This window comes from Podarcis vaucheri, assembly GCF_965113315.1.
Source record: "Podarcis vaucheri genome assembly, chromosome: 10".
NCBI classification, from domain to species: Eukaryota; Metazoa; Chordata; class Lepidosauria; order Squamata; family Lacertidae; genus Podarcis; species Podarcis vaucheri.
The window spans coordinates 73,659,236-73,672,085 of NC_138748.1; the positions used below are offsets into that span (position 1 = coordinate 73,659,236).

Genomic DNA, 12,850 nt, shown 5'->3' on the forward strand with positions numbered 1-12,850 from the left:
GAGGCCAGCCCAGGCAGCCTGGAGGGAGTCCCCATCCCTTTCCCCACCAACGGAGCGGCAGTGAGGAAGGTCAAACCCAGAGCGTGTGGCTAAGTGAGGGTGGGGTACCTTGCTTTTGGCTCTGGACCTGCCACGCCTCGGCTTTTGCTCCTGGTCTCCCCGCGGGGTCGGTTTCCTTCCCAGAGAGGCGCCCATCTTCCACCCCACGGCGCTGACTCTGTCCCTCGCTCATCTCCACACTGGCTTGAGGACAGGGCGTCGAGCTCACACCCGGACGGACACACACGCACACAAATGCTCACTGTCAGGCGGACACACACACACACACACATTCCACAACCTTCCCTCCGTCCAAGCAAAACAGCAGCGGCTGTGCTGAGGGGATGCACTGCGGCCAGCTTTGCAAATGACCCTTTCTGCAAGCCCCTCACTGCTGCTGTTGCAGGAGGCGTTTGTGCCTTTCCTGCCTCCCCCCTCGCCCTGCCAGACCTCTGCCTCTCTCTCCTCTCTCAGGCCAGCTGTCCCGAACAGCCCCTCTGGTGCGGCCTGACCCAGAAGGAAGGGGGCAAACTGCCAACCACCTGCCATCGGCTCCAAAGGCTGAAACTCAACACCATGAGAGGTTCCAGAGGACAGAGAGCCCAGGAAAGGATGGGCTGGGGGGATGGAGGCAATGTCCTCCCTCTCATTTAGTCATTTGTTTATTTTTTAAAAAAGAATGCTGTCCTGCTTTTCCTCCAAAGCAGCCAACGACAAGACATTCAGATCAATAAAACAGTGTCATGAAAGAGACAGCCACAGCAGGATCGATACCATCCCAGCAGCAGAACGCGCTTCTTTGACGGTTTGCTTCGTTTGTCCCTGCCTCTCCTCCGAGGAGCTCAAGGTGGCCCGCAGAGTCACCTCGTCACAACGACCCTGCGAAGCAGGCTGCGTTAAGAGAGCGGCTAGCCCAAGGGAGCTCTGGGACGCAGGCAGGATTCGAACCTGGGGCTCTGTGGGGCAAGACTTGAGCTGCCGCACTGCCGTACATCAGGCATCAACCTCCCTCAAAGAGCTTCAGTGTTTTAACCAACTGGGGGAAGTACACTGTTACACACCACCAGAAATTTGTGTATTTTTATGTTGTGATGTGCCCTGACATCTGCACATGACGTTCTGGAAGAATATACAGTCGTTCCTTGGTTCTCGAACAGAATGTGCTCCAGGACTGTTTGACTCCCAGAACCATTTGAAAACCAAGGCGCAGCTTCCGATTGGCTGCAGGAGCGTCCTGCAGCCAATCGGAAGCCGCACCGGGCATTCAGCTTCTGAAAATCGGTCGAAAACCAGAACACTCACTTTCAGGTTTCCATCGTTCGGGAGCCAATTTGTTTGGGAGTCAAGGTATGACTGTAATGAAATGGTATATAATGAGATCTTATTTAATCCCAGTACCAGAAGATTAACTAAGCAAGCCATATAATAGGGCTCTAAAGTGAGTAAATACAGCCTAGCAGGGCTTCCCTAACTGGTTTCCAGCTGCTTTTGGATAATAATAATAATAATAATAATAATAATAATAATAATAATAATAATATTTATGCCCCGCCCATCGGGCCGCTTCCAACAGAATATTAAAATACAATAATTTATTAAACATTAAAAGCTTCCCTAAACAGGGCTGCCTTCAGATGTCTTCTAAAAGACTACAGTTCCCATCATTCCTAGCTAGCAGGACCAATAAATACAAATTTAATAAATAATGAGAATAAATAATAAATCATATGTAGCTTTTTGATTCAGCATTCGAGAGTGGGGGAAGTGGCCGGGGAAGTTAAAAAAGGGCTCAGACATGGACCGGGAAAGTGTGGGCCTGGGCCTAGAAACTGTGGGGCAAAACTTAAGTGTGGATAAGCCCTAAGATTGGACCTATGTCCTCAGTCACAGGCAAGTCTCTGGGAGAAAGCACTGCCTGGATTCTTGCTGTGAGGTTTTCCTTACGGAAGGGAACAGCAGCTCCTGGAAAGATCAGGCCTTTGCTAGACATCATTGCCCATCCTCAAGCAGAACCACGGTGAGAAACGGTTTCAAAACCCAATTGAAAACCCCTCTTGAAAACAGCCGCAGGGTCTACTCCAATCAGTATATCCATGGACGAGTCACAGTCCAGACTCTAGCTCACATCGCTGCCACATGGCTCTCCCCATTCCCTGAGACATTCTTCGGAGATTTCTGCACCTTTAGCCATCACAAAAGTGTAGCCTGCTTAAAAGGAGAGCTGGGTTTCCTAGTGCAGAATTGCAGCAGTGGAAATCAAAGAGCGCTCCTAAAAGCACCTCCAGGGATCACAAGTCTTAAAAAAAAACCCACAATTCTGTGATGATTTTACTAACAACATTTCCTTAATTATAGAGGGTATCAAGCTATCTCCTCTGACTCATGATGAGAAGTTCAAAATGGCTCACACTGGCCTAGAGGTAATTAACTCTGCAGAAGATTTGTATCTGCACCAAGATAACGCTCATTGAACGGAACGCAGCCTCAAAGTATTCTGAACTGCACAGAAGCCGTCCACAAACCAAGTCAATATTTGCGGCTGCTTACCAATTGCCACTTTGCAATCATTTTCCGAAGGCTGCTTTCCTTGCCAAAAGGGCACGGATGAAAACTGCTATCTTAACCCAATCAGAGGGAATTGCAGGGGGCGGAGGGGGGAGCACATTGCCAACCGCACGCAGCAAAGACAGCTTCTTGCAAAATAAAATAAAGGCTGCTCTGAGATATTGCTCATGCACACACAAAAAGACAGACGAGAAAGGGTGGCAAGAGGCTCCGCTGGTCGACTCTTCAAATTGCCGATGGCTGGTATTCGTACATCTCCAGGGCTTCTGCTGCCTTTCCCTCCAAGGAGATCAGAGCACCAGACGTGAGCTGCTTCGGAGGCAGGAGAGAAACAGGCCAGCCTTCCCTTGGGATGAACATCACCCTGGTGCTTCCTCAAGGTGAGGGCTCACCATTGCTAGAGGCGGAAGGCCAGGCCAAATGGGCTCCTTTGGCCGGATTCTGCAAGGCTCTTTCTAATAAAAAAAGATCGGGATTTAGTCCAGCAGGTCCTCAACCCTTGGAACAGACAAGGGACCAACCCAAGCGTTTTGTGGCCTCGGCCACAAAGACAACAAGCTGTCTGCCAGGCTCTGCAACAGCAGACCCAACCTGTGGGTCCCCAGATGTTGTTGGACTACAACTCTCATCATCCCTGAGCTCTGGCCTTGCTAGCTAGGGATGATGGGAGTTGTAGTCCAACAACATCTGGGGACCCTCAGGTTGAGAACCGCTGGACCAGATGATCCCTGGGTGTGCCTTCCAACTGCACTCCTCTATGATCTTGCCTGCTGGATGCCTCTGGGTCGGTTGGAGGGATCCATCTGGACAAACAGGGCAGTGGGGGGAGGCAGCGGGGAGAGATCATCATTTCTCTCCCTGCTTTGCATCTGCAGCGTTTTCCCCTCCGCCCAACAGCTGCTGTTTCCTAGATGGACTGAAACCTCAGAGGCGCTCTCCCCCTCCTTCTCCCTGCACAAGAGCGCCAGAAACCAGGCCGGCACCCCTGGAGCCACAGGCCAAATTGAGCGGCCCTGCTGTGAGCAAAAGGGGGGAGGGATGCAGGCAGGAGGGGAGAAGAAGGGGGAATGGGCATCATTTTATGTCTCACACAACAAGAGCTGCTTCAGCAGCTGAGGCATACTTCGCGGGGCCAAGTGTTGGAGCCCTCTCTTAGGCGGTGGGAGTAGGCAAGCCATGGCTCAAAGACAAAGGAGGCATCCGACTGGCACTCTCCAATGGAAGGGCTGCAGCTCAGTGGCAGATTGCCTAAAGGTAAAGGTAAAGGGACCCCTGACCATTAGGTCCAGTCGTGGCCGACTCTGGGGTTGCGTTGCTCATCTCACTTTATTGGCCGAGGGAGCCGGCGTACAGCTTCCGGGTCATGTGACCAGCATGACTAAGCCGCTTCTGGCAAATGTGTCCATCTGAATTTTGAGTCCCAAAATATAGTTTATCTGTGCAGGGAAGAAGGAGGGAGCCCTGAAAAGCCTGTTCACCTTCTGCCACACCCTAAGCCACACCATGTACTCAGTGCTGTTATTTCCTCCTCCGCTGAGGCGTTAGAATCATAGAATCATAGAATCATAGAGTTGGAAGAGACCACAAGGGCCATTGAGTCCAACCCCCTGCCAAGCAGGAAACACCATCAGAGCACTCCTGACATATGGTTGTCAAGCCTCTGCTGAAAGACCTCCAAAGGAGGAGACTCCACCACACTCCTTGGCAGCAAATTCCACTGTCGAACAGCTCTTACTGTCAGGAAGTTCTTCCTAATGTTTAGGTGGAATCTTCTTTCTTGTAGTTTGGATCCATTGCTCCATGTCCGCTTCTCTGGAGCAGCAGAAAACAACCTTTCTCCCTCCTCTATGTGACATCCTTTTATATATTTGAACATGGCTATCATATCACCCCTTAACCTCCTCTTCTCCAGGCTAAACATGCCCAGCTCCCTTCCCGTGGTTTCCAGCAACTGGTACTCAAAAGGATAAAACCATGCTTGCTAGTAGCTATGAATGTGTCTTGAAATAAAAAAAATAATGTCTTAGATATATACTAAATGTTCATAAATCTACCAAGCAAACACGTACGTAAATATATAAACCACATGTCTGGAGCAGCACAGGAAGACCGTCCTGAAACCATTTTGACTCCCAAACTGACCAAATGTTTTCTCTGCAAGGAGGGAGCGGGTGAGGGAACCTTCCCATTGTCTCAGGAATTGGGAAATCACCATCTCAAAGGAATGGCCAGACTACCAGGGGCTAGGTCTCGTGCAAGGGCCTCCCCTGCTCGCCTTGAGGATGGCGGTCTCTTCTTACCTTTGTGTGCAACTTGGCAAACTGCTTGTCGTCCAGCAGGCTCTGGATGTAAACTCGCCTCTTGTACCGGAACTGGAGAACAAGAGCAGAGGGGAGAAAGGAGCGTCACCCACAAATCGCCAAAACAGGCCCTGTGCCAGGGGCAGCCCACAGGCTTCAGAGGCATTTAAGGATGTCAAGAAAGCCCAACTGCAGGATCAGGACCAAGGGGGGGGCTTTAGTCTAGCATCTTGTTCTCCCAGTGTCCAACCAGGTGTCTGAATGGAAAGTCCACAAGCAGGATCTCTCCCCACCTGCGATTCCCAGGAGATGGTATTCAGCGGCTCACCATCTTGGTTCAGTTCCTTCCCTTTGGAAGCATGACAAGTTCTTTTATATCTTGGGGGATATAACAGCAGCTCCAAAGCTCAGAGCTTATCCACCCTTGCCGTTCCTCCGCTGTTTTCATGCATTGTCCACACTTTAAAGCTCTCTCTGAGCACCCTTTTTTTAGATCCGGAGATTTAAAGCTGCTCTTTACAGCTGAATCAGAGCAAACATCAATCCGCAGAAAACCCAAATGGCTGTTTGCTCCAATTCAGCTTTAAAGAACAGGTTTTCACAGGGAAAAGGGCACTTGGACACAGAGCTTTAAAATCGGACCTGGGAACCACCCCCCTTTTTTAAAAAAAGTAATATATGGGTAGGACCGAATCACTCCATGCCTGCTCAATCTTGACTGTAAAAAGGCTCAGAGAAGAAGTCAGTACTCTCCTAAGAATGTTCTTGGGCTCTGATGAATTGCCAGGGTAGAGGAATTCTAGTGTCACCCTCTCTCCCACCAGAGCAAACACGGTCCATATTGAGAGTTGGGAATTAAAAAAATGAGAGAGAGAGAGAGAGAGAGAGAGAGAGGGGAGAACGGGCAAGTCCATTCACCTGGGCGGGCACAGAGGAAGGGGAAATTGGTTAGGTCTATTGGGCCATCAACCTGGGGATTTACAGGTCAAAACCATGTTTGCAGGGAACTGGTTCAAATCCCACACGGGGCTCGTTCACACTTCCGTTTGGTCCATGATTTCTAGGCGTGGGTCTGAGAGGTTTTTCTTTTTTCCACCACTTTTCCTGGGAAAACCCGCTGTTGACCGCTGAGGGATACCCCACACGTCTGCTTGTCTCGGGCCTAGAAAGCATGGCTCTGAGCGGGTCAGCTGCAAGCAGCCTCCCCCTTACCTCACTCTTTTCCCAGGGAAAGGCTGCTCTTTGGTGTGGAATGGGAACAAACAGCAACCTGCAGAAAACATGATTGCCACTTGCTCTGATGGAGCGCAAAACAGTGGTTTTCCCAGGGGGAAAGCAGCGGGACCAGAGGAAGTATTTAATCCACAGAAAAACCAACTGACCTTCGTTGTGATTCAGCAGTAAACAATGGGTGTTCCCCAGAAAAGAGGTGAGGCAAATGGAAAGTATCTCAGACCTGTGCTTAGAAATCAGTTCAGCATGGAATACTGTGCAGGATTTAACTTCCTGTGAACTGAGCTTTTTGAGAAAGGAAGGAAGGAAGGAAGGAAGGAAGGAAGGAAGGAAGGAAGGAAGGAAGGAAGGAAAGACCAAACTTCCAGTTGTCATGGGAGATAGATAAAAATTATTCCCCATCCAGGAAGAGTCCTGTGAAAGTGTCTGGGCCCTGAGCAGGTCCTGTGTGGTTGGCATCACTCCGTCCTTCCCATTTTCCAGGCACAAAAACCCATCCAGCTCTTCTCCTCCCTCCCTCCCTTTCCTAAATTTAGCTCGGTGGTGATTCATTGTTTTTGAAGCAGCGTACCTGAAGAGCTATGTGAAGAAGAGGTGGCAAAGGTTGGCATTTTAGAACTAACTGGCAAATCAGAGATGGAGCAGGCTGCTGGGCCCGCTTGGCATTCGCCAAGGAGCTCTTGAGGGACTCCGGTGTGAAATCGTTGATCTCTTTTGCTAAAAGACATGCCTAACATTAGCCCCCGCCCCTCCCCCCATACCTGAGGCTTGCAGAGAAGTTCCTGCAGCATCTGCTTTCGGAATGGGATTTGGGGAGCAGGGAAGATATGGGGAAACAAAAGTGGGTGCCTGCATTAAATTGGTGGGAAACGGCTGCAATCCCCCTGTTTTGTACTGAGTTGAATAGGATCCAAAATGCAGCAGTCTGATTGGTCCTAGAACAATAGGATCCAGAATGCAGCAGTCTGATTGGTCCACAGAAGCCACCCAATCCAGCTCCAAGTGGAAGTGAATCCGCAACCTGATTGGCCTACAGGAGAATCCCGGAATTAACCAATCACATGGGGCCCATTGTGTAAATAATGTACAGTGGTACCTCGGGTTACATACGCTTCAGGTTACAGACACTTCAGGCTACAGAATCCGCTAACCCAGAAATATTACCTCAGGTTAAGAGCTTTGCTTCAGGATGAGAACAGAAATTGTGCTTTGGCGGCGAGGTGGCAACAGGAGGCCCCATTAGCTAAAGTGGTGCTTCAGGTTAAGAACAGTTTCAGGTTAAGAACGGACCTCCAGAACGAATAAAGTATGTAACCAAAGGTACCACTGTATATAAAGCAGACATTCTGGGGGAACTTCCATTCTTCCTCGCCACTATGAGCTGAATAAAGAGCATGAAATCCACTCTCGACTCCAAGTATATTTCACGCCCAAATCTGATTGGGGTGGCAACATTTGTCGGGTGCATCACATTTAGACCATGTGATGCAGCCACTTTTGGAGGCAAAAGATCACAGGCCAGGGAGGCCCTGGCCAGGATGGGCAAAGGTGACCCACAGGGCCTCTGCTGCAAGAATTAAACGCTAAGCCAGTATATCTAAATGGGATTTTAATAGATCTTTGCGGTCCAAGTAAGTGGTTGCTGAGAGCACACAGCCTGACCTCCAGTGCAGCAAGGGGGTCAACCATCGATTACCTAGAATCACAGAATCTTAGAGTTAGTCCAACCCCCTGCAATGCAGGAATCTCAGCTAGATTTCTTTCTATTTATTGCAATGCATGGGCTAGGAAAGTGCCCCAGTGGCCAGAATCTTCCACTAAGAAGTCGCGCCACAACCCCAAACCTTCCCTTGACTCGTGGACTCAGCTATTGCCAGCCACCATTAGATCCAATCACAGACGACTCAAGGTTTGCGTCACTCATCTCGCTTTACTGGCCGAGGGAGCCGGCGTACAGCTTCCGGGTCATGTGGCCAGCATGACTAAGCCGCTTCTGGCGAACCAGAGCAGCACACGGAAACGCCGTTTACCTTCCCACAGGAGCAGTACCTATTTATCTACTTGCACTGCATGCTTTCGAACTGCTAGGTTGGCAGGGGCAGGGACCAAGTAATGGGAGCTCACCGCGTTGCGGGGATTTGAACCGCTGACCTTCTGATCAGCAAGCCCTAGGCTCTGTGGTTTAACCCACAGTGCCACCCACGTCCCATAGGGAAGAAACAATCCTTAAAAAACAATGCATGCCATTGAGCGACGTCCCTTCCCCGTCTTGAACCTTTCACTTGCATTTTGGACTTTATGCCCACGCACTTGTCCTCTTAGGCCCTGATCCTGAAGAAACCTCCCACCTACTCACAAGTAAGACCACCAGGAGCCAGATATTCTAGCAAAGGCAGTGGCAGAGCTTCATGGCTGGCGCATGTGCCAGGGATGTGGCGCACTGCCTGTGGGGGCGTGGTGTCCAGTGCAGGGGGGGGGCAGCTGCAATGGCACCCAATCAGGATCATGCTGCTGGGGCCGATAATAATAATAATAATAATAATAATAATAATAATAATAATTGTTATTATTATTTTATATCCTGCCCTCCCCAGCTGAAGCCAGGCTCAGAGCGGCCAACAACAATAAAAGTAATACAGCATTCTAAAATCAATTCATTCTAAAATCAATTCAGACTCAAATTAATGGCAACCATCAGGTTAGAGTTCTATGAAGATTACAGAAGGAGAGAGGGGGTCAGACTGTGCCTTTGCCAAAGGCCTGGGGGAACAGCTCTGTCTTGCAGGGCCTGCAAAAAGATGTCAAGTCCCGCAGGGCCCTAGTCTCTTGTGACAGAGCGTTCCACCAAATCGGGGCCACCGCCCAAAAAACCCTGGCTCTTGTTGAGGCCAGCCTAACCTCCCTGTGGCCCGGGACCTCCAAGATGCTTTTGTTTGAAGACCGTAAGGTCCTCCGTGGGACATACCAAGAGAGGCGATCCCGTAGGTACGAGGGTCCTAGGCCACATAGGGCATTAAAGGTTAAAACCAGCACCTTAAACCTGACCCTGTACTCCACCGGGAGCCAGTGCAGTTGGCATAGCACCGGGTGAATGTGATCCTGTGGCAAGGACCCCGTAAGGAGTCTCACCACGGCATTCTGCACCCGCTGGAGTTTCTGGGTCAGTCTCAAGGTCAGCCCCATGTAGAGCGAGTTACAACAATCAAGCCTGGAGGTGACCATCACGTGGATCACAGTGGCTGAGTTCACAAGTCAAGGGAAGGTCTGGGGTTGTGGCACGACTTCTTAGTGGAAGATTCTGACCACTGGGGCACTTTTCTAGCCCATAGGTTGCAATAAATAGAAATAAATCTAGCTGAAATTCGGGGTTGGATTAGATGACCTTTGAGCCCCTTCCAACTCCAAGATTCTAGGAAATCGATGGTTAAAACCAGCACCTTGAACCTGATCCTGTACTCCTCCAGGAGGCAGTGTAGTACGCTCCACCCGCCCCCTCTTCCTCCACCAGTGAGCAAAGGCTGGCAATGCCATTCAGAAGCTTGGTCTCTGGAGAAGGAATGCCCCCCGTTGTTTCCATTCCACCCCAGCTCAGCATGGCCCCCATGCCCCAAGGCAGGCCCAAGTGGGGCTGGGGGTGGTAGCTACAGAAAACAAGGCAGGCCTGCAGGTCAGTACCTCCAGGTAAGGGACCGGGGTGTCCGGGTTCAGAGGGTACTCTCTCAACAGCCGCTCTTCGTCCAGGAACTTCCCGGCCCTGCCGTTGAAGGCTGGCTGGAAGAGGCCATAGTTCAGTACGTCTTTCAGGCTGTGGTTCAAGGTGCAGAGAATGCGCTGCTTGGAGACCCAGACGGGGACATCGGGGTTCAGCCGCATGCACTTCTGTCAAGGGAGAGAGAGAGAGAGAGAGAGAGAGAGAGAGAGAGAGAGAGAGAGAGATGTTGCTGAGCAAACGTAGGCAATTGGTACAAAATGTGGGCAGGGGGAGGGAGAGGCATTGGGTTTTGTTTGCATTTTAATGAGAAGCCACCGTGTTCACTCTTCTTGAACCAATATGCAAAGTGAAGCACAGCTATCCTTCAAAAGTCACACTTGCCTGCATTTTGCAATGCAGCTTTCCAGCAAAAATGCACAGAAATAAATTGCGTTCGGGGGGTGGGGTGGGGAGGGAGTGTGCATTAAAATACATATGCAAGTTAAAAGACAAACAAAAAAAATCTCCCAATTAAAAATGCATTATATTAGGGGAACCCGCTTTGCAAAAATGTGCACATTATTTATTTTTATTTATTCGCCTCGTTAAATTTATATGTCACTTTATTGTAAAGGGGAAAAACCTCAGCATGGTTTAGGAAAAGAATAAAACAATGTCAAGGGTCTCCTCAGCCAAAGGAATGCACACGGCAGATGGTTAACTCTTTAAGGACAAAGCTGACACTTAACAGTAGTTTACATGGCTCCAGATACCACACACATCATTTTAGTGCAGGGGTCAGCAAACTTTTTCAGCGGGAGGCCGGTCCACCGTCCCTCAAACCTTGTGGGGGGCTGGACTATATATTTTTTCGGGGGTGGGGAATGAACGAATTCCTATACCCCACAAATAACCCAGAGATGCATTTTAAATAAAAGCACACATTCTAATGTAAAAACACGCTGATTCCCAGACTATCTGTGGGCCGGATTTAGAAGGCGAATGGGCTGGATCCAGCCCCTGGGCCTTACTTTGCCTACCCATGTTTTAGTGTCTAGGGAGCTATTCCCAGGTCTGTACTCTATGGAGCAGTTGCAGCAGGAGGTGGTCCACTCCCCCTCCGCCAGCTTAGGAACCTTCTGCCAATGGGCTGCATACAGCCAGCCAGAGACTATGCCTGCCTGGAAACTGCCTCTGCTCCTCCCTTTTCAGTCCCCTCCTGGTTCTGGGAGACAGTAGTTCAGGAGAGGATGGGGAGGCCTCCAGCCCTTCATTTGCCTGACCTGCCTCTTCCTCCTCTTCTTCTGACCCATCCTGCGGTCCACCCTCCAGCTGTGAAGCTTCCCTTGCCTCCAGCTCTTGCCTCCTGGCCGGTACAGTCCCCCACAAATCACTGCCCCTCTCTCCCGAGTCAGACACCAGCCCTGCTTCCCCCAGTTCACACTTGTCAGCATCTCCCCTGTCCCTGACAGACCATAAAATTATCTACAAAAACAGTTTTAAACAGCTACATTGTTAGCCTATTTACTTATTTCATAAAATCCACACACCTCGTTATAAAAAACTTTCAAGTTGTTGACGAAAAAGATAAGACAAATAACATTGCTGTTTAAACAGAATGAACAACAATTACTTAAAGCGTCCCCCCAAAAAATTAAACTCAACAATAAACGAAAAACAAATTAAAACATCAACCAGCATGCTAAATATCTGGGTAGGCTAAACAAAATAGGATCAGGCAAAACTGCAAACAAACACGTGCATATTAAGAGAAATTCTAATTTAAATGCTGATGAATTTTCATGAGGGATTATTAAATATATTCATTTATCTTATAGAAAGAATGTTGAAATGTGGAGAAATGATTTTAAGGCTGAAAAAACGAGCTATTGGGAGAGAACAAAATGAACTGCCCTTCCCTTTGTACACAAAATGGCAGGCGATGCTTTTCCGGGCAGGCAGAAAGAGGGTCCCCAGAGTCTGAAATGCACAGAGATTACCTGTGCAGGTGGGCCTGGTTCCCAACATGTTGTGGGGAAATATTGAGAGATAAATGGTATCAGTTGTCTCTATACTAACACACAGAGCATGGGGAAAAAACACAACGAATTTGAGCTCATACAGGATGGCAAATATGACCTAGGAGGCATTACTAAAACCTGGTGGGATGAGACACATGACTGGAATGTAGGAACAGAGAAATATAACCTACTCAGAGGAAATAAAACAAACAAGAAGGGAAGAGGAGTAGCATTATATGATCTGGAGCATGGAAGGCAGATTGAGACTACAGTGGTACCTCAGGTTAAGTACTTAATTTGTTCCGGAGGTCCGTTCTTAACCTGAAACTGTTCTTAACCTGAAGCACCACTTTAGTTAATGGGGCCTCCCACTGCCGCCGCAGCGCCAGAGCACGATTTCTGTTCTCATCCTGAAGCAAAGTTCTTAATCCGAGGTACTATTTCTGGGTTAGCGGAGTCTGTAACCTGAAGTGTATGTAACCTGAAGGGTATGCAACCCGAGGTACCACTGTAAAGGGGTAAAAATTGTAAGAGAGAGGAACAACAGTGATCTTACTGTGGGTGTCTGCTATAGACCACCAAGCCAGACTGAAGACTTGGATGATGTCTTCCTAGAGCAGATTACCAAACATTCAAAAAGGAGAGAAATAGTAATCATGGGGGACTTCAACTTCCTCGATACCTGTTGGGACTCAAGGATGTAAGGTCCGACAAATTCCTCCGTTGCCTTGCTGACAATTTCATTTCCCAGAAGGTGGAAGAAACAACAAGGGGGTCATCTATCTTGGACCTGGTCCTCACCAACAGGAAGGAACTGATTGACAAAGTGGAAGTATTTGCAAACCTTGTGAAGAAGTGATCATGTTGGTTTCATGTTACAGAGGAAAGGAAAAGTATAGTTGGACATGCACTCTAGACTTTAAGAAGGCCAATTTTTAAAAGCTGAAGGAGCTGTTGGGTGAGATCCCATGGTCAGAAATACTCAAAGAGTCAAGTTGGAT

General features: G+C 49.1%; 1 protein-coding gene across 10 annotated transcripts in view; it reads right to left on the reverse strand.

Moving 5' to 3' along the window:
• The window catches only part of SHANK3 (SH3 and multiple ankyrin repeat domains 3), a 455,788-nt gene that overhangs the window by 307,071 nt on the left and 135,867 nt on the right, over positions 1 to 12,850 (reverse strand). For 9 of the 10 annotated variants that reach the window (XR_014223665.1, XR_014223666.1, XM_082238697.1 and 6 more), the window contains exons 3-4: positions 9,813 to 10,016; positions 4,905 to 4,976 (exon numbers count right to left, since the gene is read on the reverse strand). Coding sequence is in view for 8 of the 10 variants with exons in the window: in XM_082238697.1 (XP_082094823.1) it covers positions 4,905 to 4,976; positions 9,813 to 10,016 (276 nt within the window). In the remaining 2 variants the exon portion in view is untranslated. Of the gene's footprint in view, positions 1 to 108; positions 339 to 4,904; positions 4,977 to 9,812; positions 10,017 to 12,850 lie in introns of those variants that run through there. The other variant, XM_082238694.1, reaches the window with a different exon arrangement.